Here is a 17,546-nt window from a genome sequence, read left to right as displayed (position 1 = left end):
AGCTGAGTGAAACCAAGACAGAGTGAACTGTATAACCTTGAGGGCAGTTTGGAGGTGTGTTTTTACATAAAGAAAGAGCAGGAAGTAGGGAACCGATAACAGAGAAAGGCTGAAACTTTAAGCGTGTGTACAACACGCCTGGAAGTGAAAGGCGAGGACTTAAGTGGCGAGGCAGCGGATGAGGGTGACAGGTGCTTGTGTTAACAGGCCGGATGGGCTGAACAACACAGCAAGGTTGTCATCTTTCTGTCTTTAAAGGACCAGGGGGATGTGCATCACACCTGGTGAGGTGTTTGAGTAAAGGTCTGCACCGCAATGTTTCAACCTCAATGTTACTCCTGGTCTGATACGTCTGCAACTCAAGTATCAAAAGCATGATTTAACCAGGTGTAGTGATTGTGGCTTTTGAACAAGATATGAGTCTTTGTGAACATTCTCTTTTTTATTTGTACACTCTTTTAGAGTGAGCAGAGAGAGAGAGGGGGGGGAGTGTTCCCTACTGATAGCTTTGATAGGTTGCCAGGTCTTTCCCCAACGCAACCTGTCCTGACAAATTCCACTGCAGATGCACTGGTAATTACACCACATCCCTGCTTCTTTAAACTTTCAGACATACCACAAAAGTGACTTCAGCTACTTTTTGTGTGTGTGTGCAATTGGCCTGTGTGTACATTTATTCCATATATATTTGTGCACCTTTGTCAGCGTACATGTGAGGGCTTGTGTGTGCACTTGTGGCTGTGTGTTTGTTTAGTGTACAGGAGTGTTACTAAGGGTGGAAAGCAGCTGGGACTGCTGAGAAGGGAGTGTGTGTGTGTGTGTGTGTGTGTGTATGTGTGTGTGTGTGTGTGTATGTGTGTGTGTGTGTGTGTGTGTGTGTGTGTGTGCGTGTGTGTGTGTGTGTGTGTGTGTGTTTGTCTGTGTGCGAGGCAAAATGCAGTAAGAAGGCGAGGAATCACAAAGGGAGGAGAGAATGGAGAATCCAGCTGCTATCCACTGTGGCCAAAACACAGTGGATAATGAAAGAAAGAATGAAAGTGGAGAATGAAAGAACGATTTTGAACAGTGATTGGCTTGCTACAATAAAAAAAATACATGAGGGGGAAGATGGAGAGCAAATATAGGATAGGAATAGAGAATATGAGGCAGGAAAGAGAAGAGAGGACTTAACAGAGTCATTGTGATATGAATACAAACACAAACACACTTCAGCACAGTATTGGACTATGGAGGAACGCCTGTTGCATCCAGCCAACTGTAGCCTACCATCCTCCCTCCCACAGGCAGCCAACGCTTGGAGAACTCTGACTTCGATGAGTCACTGCAACTGACCTTTCTCATGTGGCTTCTGACTTTAGTATTTGTAGATTTTAGTGAGAATTGAAAGTCCTTTATTTCATAAAGTACAAGAGAGCACTTGGGGGCATGCTGAGTCTGTGAATGGAATTTCCATTTTATATTGCTGACCTATGGTCAACAAGACAGAATCCTCACAGATGGATCAGTTACTCTATTTAGATGTTTTGGAAACAACCAGAAGAGCCCATCCAGAGGACCTCAGACTCATTAGGAGTTAGGTCTCTCAAATGCAGCTAGACCCTAGCTACCCTACTGTGCTGTTAAAGTCTCCCATAAAATGTTGGTTCAGTGGGCCTGCTCATAAAACGTGGGACTCTTTACCTCAGGCGGTAGATGCAATCCGATCAGTATCAACACAGACTGAATGGATGAAGTTTATCCAACTTTCTCCATTCAGTTTGTCTTGATACTGAACCAAAATGATGAGTAGATTTATCTGCCAACTATAAATGCACCTCCTCTGACACTCCTCCACACAGTAAGCCCATTGTCTGAGCAGGCCTCTCAAGAGAAGCCAAGCCAGCCATAGCAAGAACCTCCACTGACCCAACTTGGCAGAACCAAAGACTGTGACATTTTACTGTGGAAACTTGCAGTGGGTGTTGGCCTCACCAGTTTGGAGACTCGCTGTCGATTATTGCAAAACAGATGTTATAAGTCGTGAGATGGGTCTAGCCGAATAAAGTTTTACTCCAAGACAGTGAGCAGATGCAGGGGTGCCTCTGTGAAAATGCGATCCTACCTCTAACTAAATGGTTTCTTGTGTTTAATGGGCCCTGTCATATTTGTTTAGGAAAAGCAAAGATTGAGCTTTTTCCTAGATGTAGTTAGGTCTTGGATTCCATAAATTCCATGACGGTTGGGGTTCCTCTGCCACTTTCTTCAACTTTATGTCATGACAAAATTCTTAAGAGTTAAGAGTTAAGGAAATACATTCATGCATACAACTTAAAAAGACAAGACCCACCGTAGACATACACAGGATGCTGATCAGTTGAGGCAGGAAAGTACCAATGACGCAGGACCGGAGGGGCCAGTGCTACTCAGGAAGGCAGTGGGCAATTGCTACATTTCTGGTTCTCTGCACATCCCATCCTCTGGGATGGGAAATCCTTCTGACTCCCCTGTATCTATTTTTGGTTTATGGTTTTTATTTATGTCTTTTCAAAGATACGGGAGGTGTGTTTTTGGCTCAACAGTACATTTGAGCTCTAAAGTAAATTTTCCAGAATATTTTATCTATGTTTACTCTAATCTTGCACCACCTGGAATTATCTAACATTGCCATCCCTCTCCTACCTGTACCAGCCTTTTTACTCGCCCTATAATCTCTATCTCCTCAATCAGTGTCTCATCTAGCCTCTCGTCTGCAATTTGTTCTTTATCTTGACAATTAAGCAACGCGTTAGTTCATGCATACCAATCACAGACATTCTCCCCACAAGGCAGTCCCTTTAAATCCAGCCTCCCTTTAAACCCAGCCTCCACCTTTCTGGTTCAGGGTCTCATCATGGCTCTAGGGTCAATCTACAATTCATGTCTTTCTTTTGGCCCACTCCAAGGGGGTCTTGTATTGCGCTCCCTGTTTTTAGCTCAGCATGCTTCTGGCTTATCCAGGGAGCATCTTAGAGTGGAATCTTCAATGCCAAGTAAAACTGTATTACCATTTGTTGCAATAAATGGTTTAATCTATGACAAGAGTGTTCCTGACTGAAATATAGTTTGGTTTACTTTTACTAAGAGAGAAGCAACACTTCTGCTCGTCTTCCTCAAATCTGCACAAGAAAACATGGTTCACTATAAACCAAACCTCGAATACCATAGGCTGGCAAAAAGGAGGAAAAGACTGGCAAATATAGATCTGTGGAATTCACTGAACCACTGACAGGGGCATTCCAATATGTAGCCAAATCCTCTGCAGCCAAGCTTTTAATGGGTAATTACAACTAGGCTGCTATTATGGGCCGAAGTTACAAGAAACTATATAAGAAGCAGTTACTCAGGCAGCTCGAAGAGTGTTTCAGGCTTCAACCCTCTCCCAGAGGATGTGCTGTTTTTCTCAAGTTCCATGATATCACACCCTAAAATGTTGTGATGACCACAATGTTCACAGAGAATCTCACTTTTTTCGCCTCTCCACCGATCCAACCCCTCATCTGTCTTGCTCAAGACCTAAAAGGTCAAGTTTACGGTGTTGTTGCACTTTTTCCCTCTAAAGAGCTTTCACTTGTCATCCCACCAGGACTATGATGGTATGTGAAAATGAGCAAAAACAGATCATTGTCCAGGTTGCATAATCGGAAATTGTGATCGGTGACAGGGTGCTGAAATGAGGCTGTGCTGGGTGTAAACAGCTGGCAATGTCTGTGGATTTCAGCGCAATGCGACCGCGGTTCGTGTGCTTGACACAAGTCAGTCAGCAGCAGCATGTAATATGTCATTGCACAACTCACGGAGTGCTTGACATGGCGAAATATGTGCAGATGTGTTCATGTATGAGCACAGGGTCATGCAAAGAGTATACAATCCATGTTCAACTATTTACTGCTCCCATGCACACGTACACACACCAGTGCCAAGTTGTTCCAGGTGGGGGTATACTGCATGTATCTAACTGATTTACAGCTCACTGACTTAACTATAAAATACAAGCACAGGAAGAGAACTCCCACATACAGTAACATCCAAACAGCACAGTGACGTTGACCATAGGCTTCAGGGGCCGCAAATGTGCATGTAAGAACATGCTCAACCCCCGAAGGGGAGGCACACAAAAACCACAAAGAAATTAATGTTGCATGTCTGTTGTGCAGTAGCAACAGTGTGTAAATGGATCATAGTGCAGCAAGGAACTTGGCTTTCAAGACATTTCGAGGTCAATTTTAGCAACAGAGCGTAAAACTAAAAATTTCAGTAACCAGACACAGACTTAAATGGTCCTGGCTGCCAATGTAGTTACTGTAAATGTAGGCAAAATGAACAGAGTGACTCACCACAAGTATGACAAGTGACAAGTATAATTAAGTGCGAGTAATCGTCACTTATCTGGTGTTCATTTCTCATTATCTTCTATATTTTTGATTGCAATATGTCAGAAATCAGCTATCAATTCTCATAATGATTCCCAATCATTGACTGCACTGTGGTGGGAGTGTTACTAGGTGTGTATTGGGAAGGGTGTGTTTATTGTAAATGTCACATTGGAACAATAGAAGTATTTGGACATGATGTGTCACAGAGGAATCTAGACCTTTGTCCAGTCCCACTTGAATTCCTACATCCTCTCTCATCCATTTATTTCCTCCTACTAGCTTTGTTTTCTTCTTTGTTTCTGTCTCACACACTCACACACTTGAGTGCACGCACACAAACACACACAATAACAGTAAAGTAGGTGTGGTACAAATCCATGCAGGCCAGTGCTAAACTGTCCATTCACTTCACTTTCCACACGTAAATCTTACTTTATTTTAAAAGGCTGCGTGGTTGACCTCAGAGAATAGCTTACATGCAAAGCTGTCGACCTAGAACTATGTGCTGTATAATTTCAAACATGCACTCCCAGTGGTTTAAATGCTGCAATATTTGTGGTCTCTGTTGGTGAACCAGAGGCTCCTTAATCTCTAGCTTTGCTAAAAACTCACTGTTGTCTTTACCAGGACAAGTATTCATAAATTAAGCCTAAAGGTATCAATATTAGGATTCCCATGTAGAACATTTCAGTAAAAATATGTTTCTTTTTCTCTTGCACTCAGTATAAACCCACATGAGCTGAACGTCATGGTGTAGGCTATATGACCTCCTATTGAAGACTTGCCAGCAAAAATGTGGAGTTTTTAGTGGGTTCCCCATTTATATCCCTGCCAACAGGGTAACTTGAAGACTGAAATCCAATTGTGGCTCACATCCAAGTAGTTGACGCCTGGATGGTGAACACAGCCCTATTTACTATTCTGAGTTACTGGGGAGACTGGAGGGAGGAGTGAGGTACACAAAACCTACAGTGTGTCAAGCCTGACAGAAGGGAGGGAAGTTCAAGCAGCTTTACTTTCAAAGTAAAGTACCATTCTGTTTGACATTTCATTTTAGTGGGGTTTTTTTTTTGTTTTTTTTTGTCTTAGATTTATTACTCTGACTGTTTTGTTATCTAGTAGGGACTTTGCCACAGCAGCACATACAGGCCTGCGTCAGGGCAAAGTCCCTGCATTTGATTTCATTTACAACTAGAACTAAAAGATATTTACATCCACTGTTTGTGGCGTTAACTAAAATCTGTGCTTAAGAAAATAAATAAAGTACTTATACTATAATACAATGTATTATATTTATACTTTATACTTTTACTACATTTCAGAGGAAAATACTGTAATAGCATTAATCTGACAGCTGTAGATACTTTACTGAGTAATTTATCAAAGTAATAAGTCATGTGATCAGTTTATCATGCATGGTCAGACTAAGTAAACTAAGTAAAGTAGTTAAAACTAACTCCACAATCCACTATCCCACATTATTATTATCATAATAATTCATATGAGCAAAGATTTTTAGTGATCATTTAGGAACATTTTAGTGAATAATACTGGGGGGACAAAGCCTTCTCAGTTGCTGCCACTGCTCTCTGGAACTCACTCCCTAAATCCCTTCATGACTGCACTGACCTCATAAAATTCAAATCACTTCTCCAGATCCACCTTTTCAAATCCACTTTTAATGTTGGATTCTTTTCTTTTTCTTTTTTTCTATTTTTGTTTACTCTTCTCTGCATTGCTTTTATTGATTGTGTTTTCATTTATTTCAGTTTTGTTGTTTTAATTGTCTTTGGTTCTTTAAAGTGTCTTTGAATATGGTTAAAAAGTACTATAAATAGTACAAATAATAAGTATTATAAATAAAATGTATTGTTATTATTATTAGTAGTATTATTACTATTATTATTATTATTATTATTACTTTATGTCTAATTTAGAAAGCAGGACTTTAATATCTGACATGTTTGGAGTAAAGACTGGCTTATTTATGTTAGCAGTCATTCATATGAAGCACATACAGAGCTGATTGACATAACTATTATTTCTGTAGCCTAAACTTTAAATTCATCTCTTTAAATCTCGAATAAAAGGTTCCGTAGGAGACCAAAGTGAGACCATTTACAGCTTTGTTGAAGAAAAGGAAATGATCTTAGCAACCAGAGTTTACTTTGGAAGCAAGCTTGTGTTGATTCTCGCGTGCTTGACACACGTGCCCTGGAGCGCGAGCGAAGCGCATTTGCATTGAGGAGGAGCGCCCAGACTTTGCGCGTACTCACAGGCTGAAGTTTACAGTCTGGCTTAGTTTAAGTTTAACCTTCAGAGTTTCCAGTTGCCGAGAGTTTGATCATGCTCAGTAAAGAAGAAAGAGGAGAAGCAGAATAAAGACCCGGGCTGAATGGGACTTTTATAAATTATGCTTTGACTGTGATTTACTGACTTGGAGTGCGCTCCCCCGGGCTGTGGTGGATATATAGGGTCGACTGAAGACCTCTTAACATTTGTTTTCTTTTGCGTTGGAGGAACTGAGTCATACACTTTGCTTGCAGTGATGGAGAGCCTCATGTTATTGACATGGATGCTGTTGTGTTCGCTCTTGCGGCCGTCTGCTACACAGAACCCCCCACCTGAAGGAGGTAAGCCCCCTCAGATGGATTCATCCAATGGTACCCACATTTACCTTTCTTAACGTTATGATACAGAAACGTGTTCAGTTAGGAAGCTATGATTTAAAAAACAGGAAAAATGATGAAGTGAAACTTTCCTTTATTGTATTGTGGTGACCTAAATATCTTGTCTATTAGACAACGTTCTCCAAAGGGATTTAGTAAATATTAAGACAATTTAAAAGCTCTAATGACAAATAATATGAGCTCCAGGGAACTGATGCTGCAGCAGAAGGTGGAGGGACTGTCTGGGCTCAGGGTGCGGTTGATATTACACCAGTGTTCTCTGTGAAATGGCAGGACTCCAGGTATTGAATTGTCAGTTGATGAAATCCCATCCAGGGACCACCCAGGTATCCAGTAGCTTTAGGGGCTCACTACATAACATGAGAAAGAGCTGAATTTCCAGATTATTGTCTGTTGATGACATCTCTTAGCCTTGTCACTGTGGTTTTCCAAGAGAGAACAAAGCCGTCCCCAGATCAGAATGTACTAATATTTAGTTCATTAAAGTAATAATAGTAAGAATGACAGCTCTGACCTTCAGTTTCCCATATCAACAGTCCACTGTAAATGATGAACTAAACCATAAGTAATAATAAAAGTCTCATATCGGGGGTCACTGAAATATAAAATGATAAATGTTTTTAGGCTGTTTGTGAAGTTTCTTCATCCTACTCTGGTGTAGAGTTTACTGGTACTGAGGCATTGTGTAACCTCTTCAATTTGTCAGCTGTTCTTACACAAATACAAATGCCTTTAATTCTTGATAAATGACTACACATTCTTATACTGTATCACTAACCAAGTAAAACATATGTTATCAGCTGTTATCTCAGTGATACCTTTATGCACCTGTGGTAAAGCTCATGAGCATGGAGCGTCTTTGAAGCCAGACTTAGTGGTGACACCATCGAGTCTGTCTGTTTCTTTATGACTGTGTCAAGCAGTGAGTAAGATGCTGTCACTTCGCTATTTCCATTAATAGGGACCCTGATGAGTTTCAACCAACTTAGCTTACAGTAATTGGGCTTTTTATAGGTGTACTTGCTGTTAATACTTTCATCCTTGTGCAATAAAGATCTCTTTCCCACAAGTCACATACACAGAAAAAGAAAGTGTGTTTATCCTAGGTTAATAGTGATTATGAGTAATTAAGTTGATTATTAAGGATCAAGAATAGGCATTCAAGAGAAACTAAGGTTGTGATAGATAAACTAAGGTTGCTCTTGTTATTTTGGTGTCTCTTATTCTGGTGTTGAAATCTTCTGGACACAAGAGGCTTATAAATCGAAATTCCTTTATACTTTTGCAACGCAACACGTTTATATTTGTCTCCTCATCTGCGTTTTACATTTCAGCACATCCAGCAGTGCAAACCCTATGTCGTACAGGCTTGATTGTGCCTGTGTCAGTAATGAACTCATATTGTGCCCATGTGTTCAACAGGTTGCCCGCTCTGCTCCTGTAGTGTTTTACTAGGGGCCACGTGAGGTTTCACGCTTTGTTTTTCCACCATTATATGGCGCATGTGTTAATAGTCCACCAATAAATCTGATTTACAGCGTATATGATAGCAGCAGACTGCATTTAAACATGTCTTTTCTTTAGATAAACAGTGAAGTAGCTATCTCCAGACATCAACATAGGGTTTCAGATAAAGACTTACCTGCACAAAGGTAGAGGAAAGGTACGAGGGGGGGGGGGGGGGGGGGGGGGTTATGATACAGAGGGGCCCCCTTGCCGCAAAGTCCAAACAACAAGGCAAATGCAAGGAATTCTTTAAGCTGATGGAGAGAAAGGCGGTGAGGGTGCATTGCATGTTTGATTTGTGTGTGTATGCATACCTCTCTCCCCTCTTGGATTTCAACACCTCTGAGTCTTATCAACACCTCATCTCATGTTTTACACATCCAAATATTAAATAAAGAGGCATCCAAAGGTGTCAAGGTGTTTGAGCCAGTGCCTGTAATTGTATTCTTATTAAGCCAGAATGTTCCTGAGGCAACTGTCTTTCACTCTATCTGTCTTCTCACACATTTCTTTTTCTTCTTTCCTTAACCCTTGCTCGGTGAATTTAATAGTGGGTGTTTTTCTTTGGATGAGTGAACAATCTGAAGATCTGCAAATAAACACTACTTCAAACATTGCTCTTTTTCACTCTCTCTGCCCTGTATATGGCCATCCAACATTCCTCCTCGTCTCTCGCATGGAACTGCCAGTACACCCCCCTCTCCCCCGACCCCGCTCGTCTCCTTTTAACGCCTTTTATTTCCCCTTGTCCCACCTCCTTTCTCCACTCCCTCTCCCTTCACTGCTAATAACGAGCAGCTACTGGTCCCTCCTTCCCCAGCTTTCACTCCTGGCATTCCCTTTTATATTCTGTTATAAAATATGGAAAATAGGATAGGAAAAAAAAAGCACATTGTGGCTCAGAATCCCATTTATCCATCTGAAGTTATCATAGAATCCAGCATCATTTTGTATTTCCTCTGTTTCTTTTGATTTCTTCTTATCTTCACTGTAAATATTTGTTTCTATCTTGCTCCTGACTCGGCTGCTTTTATGTTGACAACATCTCCATAAATGTTATAATGACTGTGTGACTGTGTTGTTCCTAGGAAGCGGATAGAGCCGGAGGAGGGAGATTCTAAGTGTGTGCGTGCAAGTGTTTGTGTCCTGCAGCGTGAAAGGGGGCCTGTGGAAAAAGTTGTTGGAGTAAAACGGAATCATAGGGGACGTATAAACAACTGTGCTGATCTTCTGTAATGTTTCTCCACAGTGCTGAACTGCTGCGAGGGTGACGTCCTCTTCTTATTGGATTCCTCAGGCAGTGTATCATCCTATGAGCACTCCCGCATGCTCACCTTCCTTTCTGAACTCCTCCTTCCTTTCTCACTGGGAGAGGATCAAGTGAGGGTAGGACTTCTGCAGGTGGGCACCCAACCACGCCTTGAGTTCGGCTTTGACACCTACAGCGACCAAAGTGGCCTCCAGGGGGCTTTGAGGGGTACCAAACCTCTCAGGGGGGACACTAACACAGTAGACGCGCTGAGAATGGCAAGGGACCGGGTGCTGAGACCAGGAGCAGCAGATGGGGCCCGGCCGGGGCTCCCGAGAGTGCTGGTGTGGTTGACCGATGGAGTGAAACCGGGCGATGTGATTGGACCAATGGCTGAGCTGCGGGAACAGGGCGTGGCTGTGCTGGTGGTCTCCACTGGGCCTGGTAACTATCAGGTGTTTAGGCAAGTGGTGTCCCCACCTATTGAAAGCCACCTGCACTTTGTGGACATCGATGACATGAGTATCATCACAGAGGACCTGCGTAATGCCATCATTGGTAAGTATGGCACAGGGGATTCTTGAGGTTTAAAGAAGGCTGTGGAGTCTGAAGTGTGCTACCATAATAATTAATTGTTTTTTTCAATAATAATCAATAAATTGATTTTTAAAAAACATTTCAAGATTGATAAAAAATACATTTTAAAAAGGCTCTTAATTTTAAATTGTGCCAAGTTGCTACTGTGTGTTGGACTCTTTAATTTTATGTTTACATGTCTTAAAATCAAATATATGTCAGATTAAAAACTATGTTAAAGAAGAAGACAATTGTGAGATGGATTGCAAGTAAAACCAAAAACTAATATTTTTCAATCCTTTTAAAAATGGAGGTGAATATTGGTTCAGAATTCTTTTCAATAGTCTGTTTATTGTTGCTATGGAATTACTGCACAATCATCCACATTGGTATTGATTGTGGAAGATAATTTGATGAAATCAAAATTGTTCCAAAATGGATGAACATTTTGGCTTAGGGGTGATATGCCAATCCTTCCCATGATGTGTATTAAAATGGTTAGGATTAGGTACAAAAACCACTTGTTTAGGGTTAGGGAAAGATCATAGTTTGAGTTAAAACAGTAAAATGTAGTAAAAATGTCCTGTTTAATGGCACTTAAATGCATGACATGATGGTAGAAAATGTCTAATTAGTTTTCTAGGCTAGCTTTCTATGAGGTGCTGCAATAAATCAATAGAACAAACTACTATCAGCACAGGAAACCAGTCCAACAACCCATGTCAATAGTCTTATAAGAATTATTGCACTTGTTCTGTAGGTGTAGCTGGTGCTTTTATGTAGTGGACTTACATTTTCTAGGTAGCCATAAACACAAGTCCAAACATATGCTAATGTTGGTTGTTGTGTAAATACTGGTAGTAAATTATGTTATCATTATTCTAGGTCACCCCATGTCTGTATTATATACAGTATTATTACATCAAATATATTTCTGGCTAGTTTAATCACAATATGCCTTTGGGTTTCTTTGTCTATATTTTCTGCTGGCACCTTCATATAATGTACAATAGGGCCCATTAGTTTTGGATAAACATTAAAGCATCAACATAAATCTCTGAGGTAAGTATCTAAAACCTTAGGCACATAAAAGTACTGAGAAAAGAAAGTATCTGAAGAAGTATTTTTAGTGATTTAGGCAAAGTGACCCTTTAAAAGGTTCAAGGAGCTATAGATAGCAGTAACACTACATCTGCATTACCCATGTCTGTTAATAGATTTGAGAAGCTCCCTCTTTCAAACATCTACAATCACACTAGACGCCTGCGACTCATACAGAGGTGTTTTACATGTCTCTTTGCGTCTCCCTAATGCCACACATGCTCCTGAAGACAGTGAGGCCAAATAGGAACGTTGGACATTGAGCATGTCTGTGTGCGTATGTAAGAGTCTGTAATGTGATAGGGCGATCTATTAATGGATTAATGACTCAACTTCCCTTGCTGCATCCTCCAACACTATGCCAGACATGATACATATATATTTATATATATATATAGACTGGGGAGATCACCCATTTCTCCTGATTAGGGAACTGCCATAACACTCACAAGGGACACCTCAGCAATTATACAATATATACTGCAGCCATAAGACATGATGCATAGTATAAATAAGTGTTGTGTGCGACAAGGAGAAATGGATCCTATTGCAGATATCAATGCCTCAGTGAAGCTTGTTATTTTGTTGCAGGGCCTAACTGGGCAGGCTATTTCCAGTTGTCTTATTCCAAGGGTTATGAATGCTTTCAGAAACCCAAGTCTGCGTGTCTATGTGGGTGGCTGTCTGAAGCCAAAGCATTTTTAGCACTCTGTCTTATTCTCTTAACTGTCACCATCATTTCTCCCTCTTTGCAAAATGATGACTTCTTCCTCAATTCTGACAGAGCCACACAGTAACTTCATTCTTCATCCCCCCTTCTACAGAGATCATCAGAGCCGAGCGAATCAATGTCAAAGACGTCTCTACCAACTCTGCCACACTCCAGTGGCGACCTGTTCTGTCCGGTTTGACGGGCTACTATGAGATTCGCTTCGGTCCGCTTCCCTCTGGAGGAGTTGGGGGTGGTGCTGGAGGTGGAACTGGGACCAGTCCGAGCACTGGTGGTAGCCAATACCAGAGAATCACCCAATCTGCAGATTCCAGCGCTACCAGGCTAACAGGCCTGAAGCCTGATACAATCTATACAGCTACACTGACCCCGGAGTCCAATGAACAAGCATTTAACACTCTCTCTGTCAACTTCAGAACAAAACCAGGTTGGGAAAATAACCCATGTACACATTGTGTGATAAACCATAACTGTACACATACTTTGCCACTTACTCTAAATTTTTCATTGGGCTTGTTACAGTTACAGTTAAAAAGTTTACTCCTTCCAGCTTCTCAAATTGCCTTTATCTGTCGTATGTCAATGAATATTTTAAAGTTTTGACTTAATTTGGAGATGTCTCCTTTGGGATCGTGGTGTGATTAATCATAGCTGAAAATTATCATGGGTTGCAGCCCTAGTGGTTTATTTTTTCTTCATATTATCTTTCAGTTCCTCAGTGTTTTTTCTTGTCTCCCTACTCTCCCAACAGAGGTGGTGAGTCCAGCTGTGGTGACTGTATCTGAGTCAGGGCAAACCAGTGTTCGGGTGAGTTGGGGTCCTCTTCAGCCAGAGACGGTCACAAGTTACTACATCGAATACTCTGCCCTGCCCAGAGGCAAGCTCCACGCTGTCACAGTGGGCCGAACGCAAAACTCCACGCTCCTCAAGGGCCTCCAACCAGATACCACCTACCTGGTTACTGTCAGCGCTCGGCATGCCTCGGGCAAGGAGAAGGCAATGTCTGTCAAAGTGTGTACTCAGGAAGGTGAGCTATGTGAAGAAAATACAGCCAAACTCAGTGATCAATCAGTTTGCTGCAAACTAATCCTAATGTTACACAGCATAGTACTTTTAGCCTCTTAAATTTCAGATAATTACTATCCGTCCCATTCAGGTTTGACTACTCCAAGTGCAGTTTAGAGCTGCTTGCTGAGCCAGAGCCAAACAATACTGTACAAGTTCTATTGAAGCAATTCCTCTAGTCTACATTCATATCCTCTTCTTTGTAAAACTCTGACTAAATATGATACTCTGTGGTCTCTGTTTCCAGAAACTCCAGCCCTGGCAGACCTTCAGCTGACCACAGTGGGTAGTGACTCAGTGCAGGTCGACTGGAAGGGCAGCGTGGCTGGTTTGAGGGGCTACTGGCTCACCTGGGAAGGAAAGCAAATCTCTGACCCTGCCCAGCGTTCCTCCCTCTATTTACCACCCGACTCTTTGTCAAAGCGCCTCACACACCTCCCCCCATCGGCTAGGGTGTGTGTGTCACCCATTTACAAGACAGCCCGGGGAGAGGGACTGTGTTGCACAGCACAGTTTGAGTCAGGTAAATGGTGACAGGTCATGAAGTGTATTTTTAGTTGTTGAGTTGCTGTTTAAAGCAATAGTTCAACAGTTCTGCCTAGCCTAGCCTTTCCAATGTTAAAAGCTGTTTCCTCTCTTTAATCTAATCGCTTCCTTCATCTTCTAATCTTCTATTTCCTTAAATGTTTAACTATTCCTTTATAGGCTCAATTTCCCAAATTTATTTTAAAAAGTCTCATTTAACACATTTTCCATTGCCATGAGCACCACAAGTGAAATTCTACTCACTCCTTTGAAACCTCTGTGACTAGAAGTAAGTCAGATGATGTTATTGTAATTGTTATGTTATTGTAATGTGATTGAGTAAACACATTTAAAAGAAACATGTTTATGTTGGACATTGAATAGCTCCAGATTAATCCCATTTGTTTTGTAATGTTAGTGTTTCATTGATGCAAGAAATTGTTAACAAAAGACTCTGACTTTTGCACAAATGTTAAACTGTATAAATATTTCATCAATTGTTTTCTCCTTCTGCCTTTTAGATGCATTAGCATATGGCTACCGATCATAGCACTCCTGAACTGCAAGTGCACCTTACCAAACATGGAGGCATGGCTAGAAGAATGCTGACTTTCATCCATAATTCTTTTCAGCGCCTCTCCCCTCTGTGGATATAATCCAGGAGAGATATGTAGTTTGGCTTACTGAGCACTCACGTGGAAGCCATAGACACTTAAGAGTGGTCTAGGACAATATGGTTACATGTTGATTGCTCCAATCTGCAACACAGAGGACTATTTGCTTTTCCATCTCTATTTTCTCATCTGGTTTACACATTTAGTAAATGTATAATATTTCAGTTTAAAGATGCAGGCGTAAGATAAAGATATTTCTGAGGTCTGTTTTGCAGACACAGAGCAGGAAACGCTGGGGTTGTTGGATGTTTTATGTGGCTTGTTTTGCAGAGTGCTTTGCACCATATGTGGGCCTCATGGCCAAACCAGCATTTTTTTCAAATCCTGCTAAAGAGAACATTTGATTTACATTCATAATGAATACGTATGGCTTATACTTACATTACTTCCCTTTCAGCAGGTTTGATGACATTGGATACTTGTGTGTGCAAGAAGGGAAGGTTAACGTGTGGCCCTTTAATAACAGGAGATTCAGGGATTGCTTTAAACTTTCAAGGAATTATGAACAGACCAACCCAATGCCGTGAAGCCACAGAAATGCAGTGTGTGTGACAGATGTGTGTAACTGAAAGAAGTCTTGTATTGGGGGTCTGCTCATAGAGCCATCATTCATATTTATTAATCTAGAGTCATGTAAGTATGAAAATTAATAGCTTACAGTATACAGACGTTTTTTGCATTTTAAGACTGTTACCTTTTTATAAGCTGGTCTTTACTGCCCCCTACTGAAAGGATTACTGCCCCCTACTGAAAGGATCCTCACAGACTTACAGCTGATCTTTTACTGTTATCCTCTCAGAGCAAATGTCTTATTTCATGTTTGGTGACCACTATTGAATTTTAACATGAGCTTGCAATAAAGTCCTTGAATAATTTTGTTAATACTTTCTTTTGCTCTCTGTTTTTTTTAAACTATAATACAAACTCACATCACCATCTGAGATTAAGGCTAAGTATTCTGAATATTTGTGTATTTTATTTGCAGGGTTTTTACTCTAAGGTACAGTATGTTCTTTTTACATCTGTAGATTTGAGTGTGAGTGTGGCTTAAACACACATTATAATTATTGCAGATTCCACAGAGGTTATCGGATCAAACTTAATGAAAGTATACACTGAGTACACTGACTGTTTAATATGCTACTGATGGACTGAATCAGCAAATTTGTATCAAGGCCTATTTCAGAAACATAAGTCGTTTAATTATAGTCAGTCTTGGTTAAATGTCAATTTAAAGATATTTAATTCATCATTTCTATATCAATAATTTTAACCCACAGGTCTCACCCAATTGCCCAGATGGGTATGTATCTATGTGGATGATCCAGCGAACTAAATACCTGCCAAGGTACACCATCCCATTGATCTAGTCTTTTAAATCCAACATTGCCATAAATCAATCCTATTCATAGTGTTGCAGCATTGTCTGGACTGTCCTTGTACAACCAGAGAAATCTCTGGAGGTAGACAGATCTTTATTGTCTCGTAGTATTTACTGTCTTATCACCCAACCTCACAGCAATCCTTAATAAACACCCTGAAAGCTATGCATAATATTACCTCAAGCCTAATCATCACCCTTACTCATCATGCTTAGTTTCTCTTATCACCATTTATTAATTACTATACTGTTTAGTATGCTATTTGATTAGGTTTTTAACAATAATAGTATACAACTTTGACTATACAATAGAGGCAGAGCTGATAGTTGAACCACTAGTGGGGAAAACTCCAATATACACTGACTGATTGGTTTAATTATGTAATTTTAAGGATCATGGAATAGAATAGAATAGAATAAAACTTAATTGTCCACAATGGTGGAAAAACCATTGTGAATTCATGTCATTCTAATCACCAGAAAATATACATGGTTAGTGTTTAAAGATCGCCCCAGAAATATGACACTCTACTATTAATAATAATTTATGCTAGGTTTGGTTTTTAAACAACAAAAAAATGCCAGCAGTTGCATATCAACACCACTAGATATCAGTAAAAGATCATATTTCAGTCTCCATCAAAGCAATGGACACATAGGCTAGTACCTAGGACCATATGACTTGAAGGTGTTATTGTAACATTGGCTGTCACTGGGTTAATTTCCACCACTTATAGAATACAACGACCTTTGTTTTTGAAAAAAACTGTGAGAAAAGTGAGACAATTTTAAAAAAAACATTAGTTTTACTTGTACACTGTAATTAAAAAATCTATTAATCATGATAGTTTGATCATTCAATATTGAAAACAATATCTAATGTTCTAATAATTTTTTAGGGCTTCTTTGAGTCACAGGCCCCTCATACAGCACTCCTTTGTCAATATGTCTTCTGTGAAAAGGGCCCATTTACAGGTGAGCTGTTTTCATCTCTACCCAAGCTACACAGTGAAGTAAAGGTTGGAGTAACAGATGGCCTGAGTATATCTAAAGGAAAAAAGGATACCACATTGGATTGAAGGCTTCTGGTTCAGATTCCTACAGGAGACCATGCACAGATAATATCAATTTGGAAGATACTTCCATCTCATAATTTAATCTAAACTGGATCAGGATACCATAATCCTGTTTAGTGTTTGTTTCATCTGTTGTTATTTTAGGATGAGTTACAGTAATGTGGGACATTTTCTTCAATTGGCACATCAGCAATATATTTTAATACAAGGCACATATATTATATTGCACCCAATACCATTATGATATCCCAACGTGTCGTCCAATCATATCAGAAAATAGAATATAGATGTCACACTTGGAGAGGAAATGGCACATTCCATGTGCCAAATTGTCCCAGTTTATGTGCATTTCCAAATGTGAGACAGTCCAGACTGAAATCTGGGACGCTCATTTCCAGTCTTTTCTCACTGAATTGCTGAAATCACAGAAATACAGCTAAACAAACCCCATCTCCCATGTCGTACTTTGTGACATACCCCATATTGTTGTTTCTGACTTGGAGCACCAGGATAAGGTCTGGTGCAGTTCCTGTAGCAGACAGTTGGGGGCATCAATCCACAGAGCCTGTTTCCCGTTAGCTC

General features: G+C 40.5%; 1 protein-coding gene across 1 annotated transcript; it reads left to right on the top strand.

Annotated features, from left to right (window-relative positions):
* The first annotated feature begins 6,617 nt into the window (after positions 1-6,617).
* On the top strand, positions 6,618-15,237 carry vwa1 (von Willebrand factor A domain containing 1). The gene is made up of 6 exons (XM_053317573.1): positions 6,618-7,024; positions 9,837-10,394; positions 12,338-12,670; positions 12,995-13,270; positions 13,556-13,831; positions 14,355-15,237. The coding sequence occupies exons 1-6, from the start codon at positions 6,940-6,942 to the stop codon at positions 14,381-14,383; spliced, it is 1,557 nt and encodes a 518-aa protein (XP_053173548.1). The 5' UTR covers positions 6,618-6,939; the 3' UTR covers positions 14,384-15,237.
* The last annotated feature ends 2,309 nt before the right edge of the window (positions 15,238-17,546 follow it).

Source organism: Scomber japonicus, chromosome 4 (assembly GCF_027409825.1).
Source record: "Scomber japonicus isolate fScoJap1 chromosome 4, fScoJap1.pri, whole genome shotgun sequence".
Lineage (NCBI taxonomy): Eukaryota > Metazoa > Chordata > Actinopteri > Scombriformes > Scombridae > Scomber > Scomber japonicus.
This window is presented reverse-complemented; position numbering and strand designations above follow the sequence as displayed.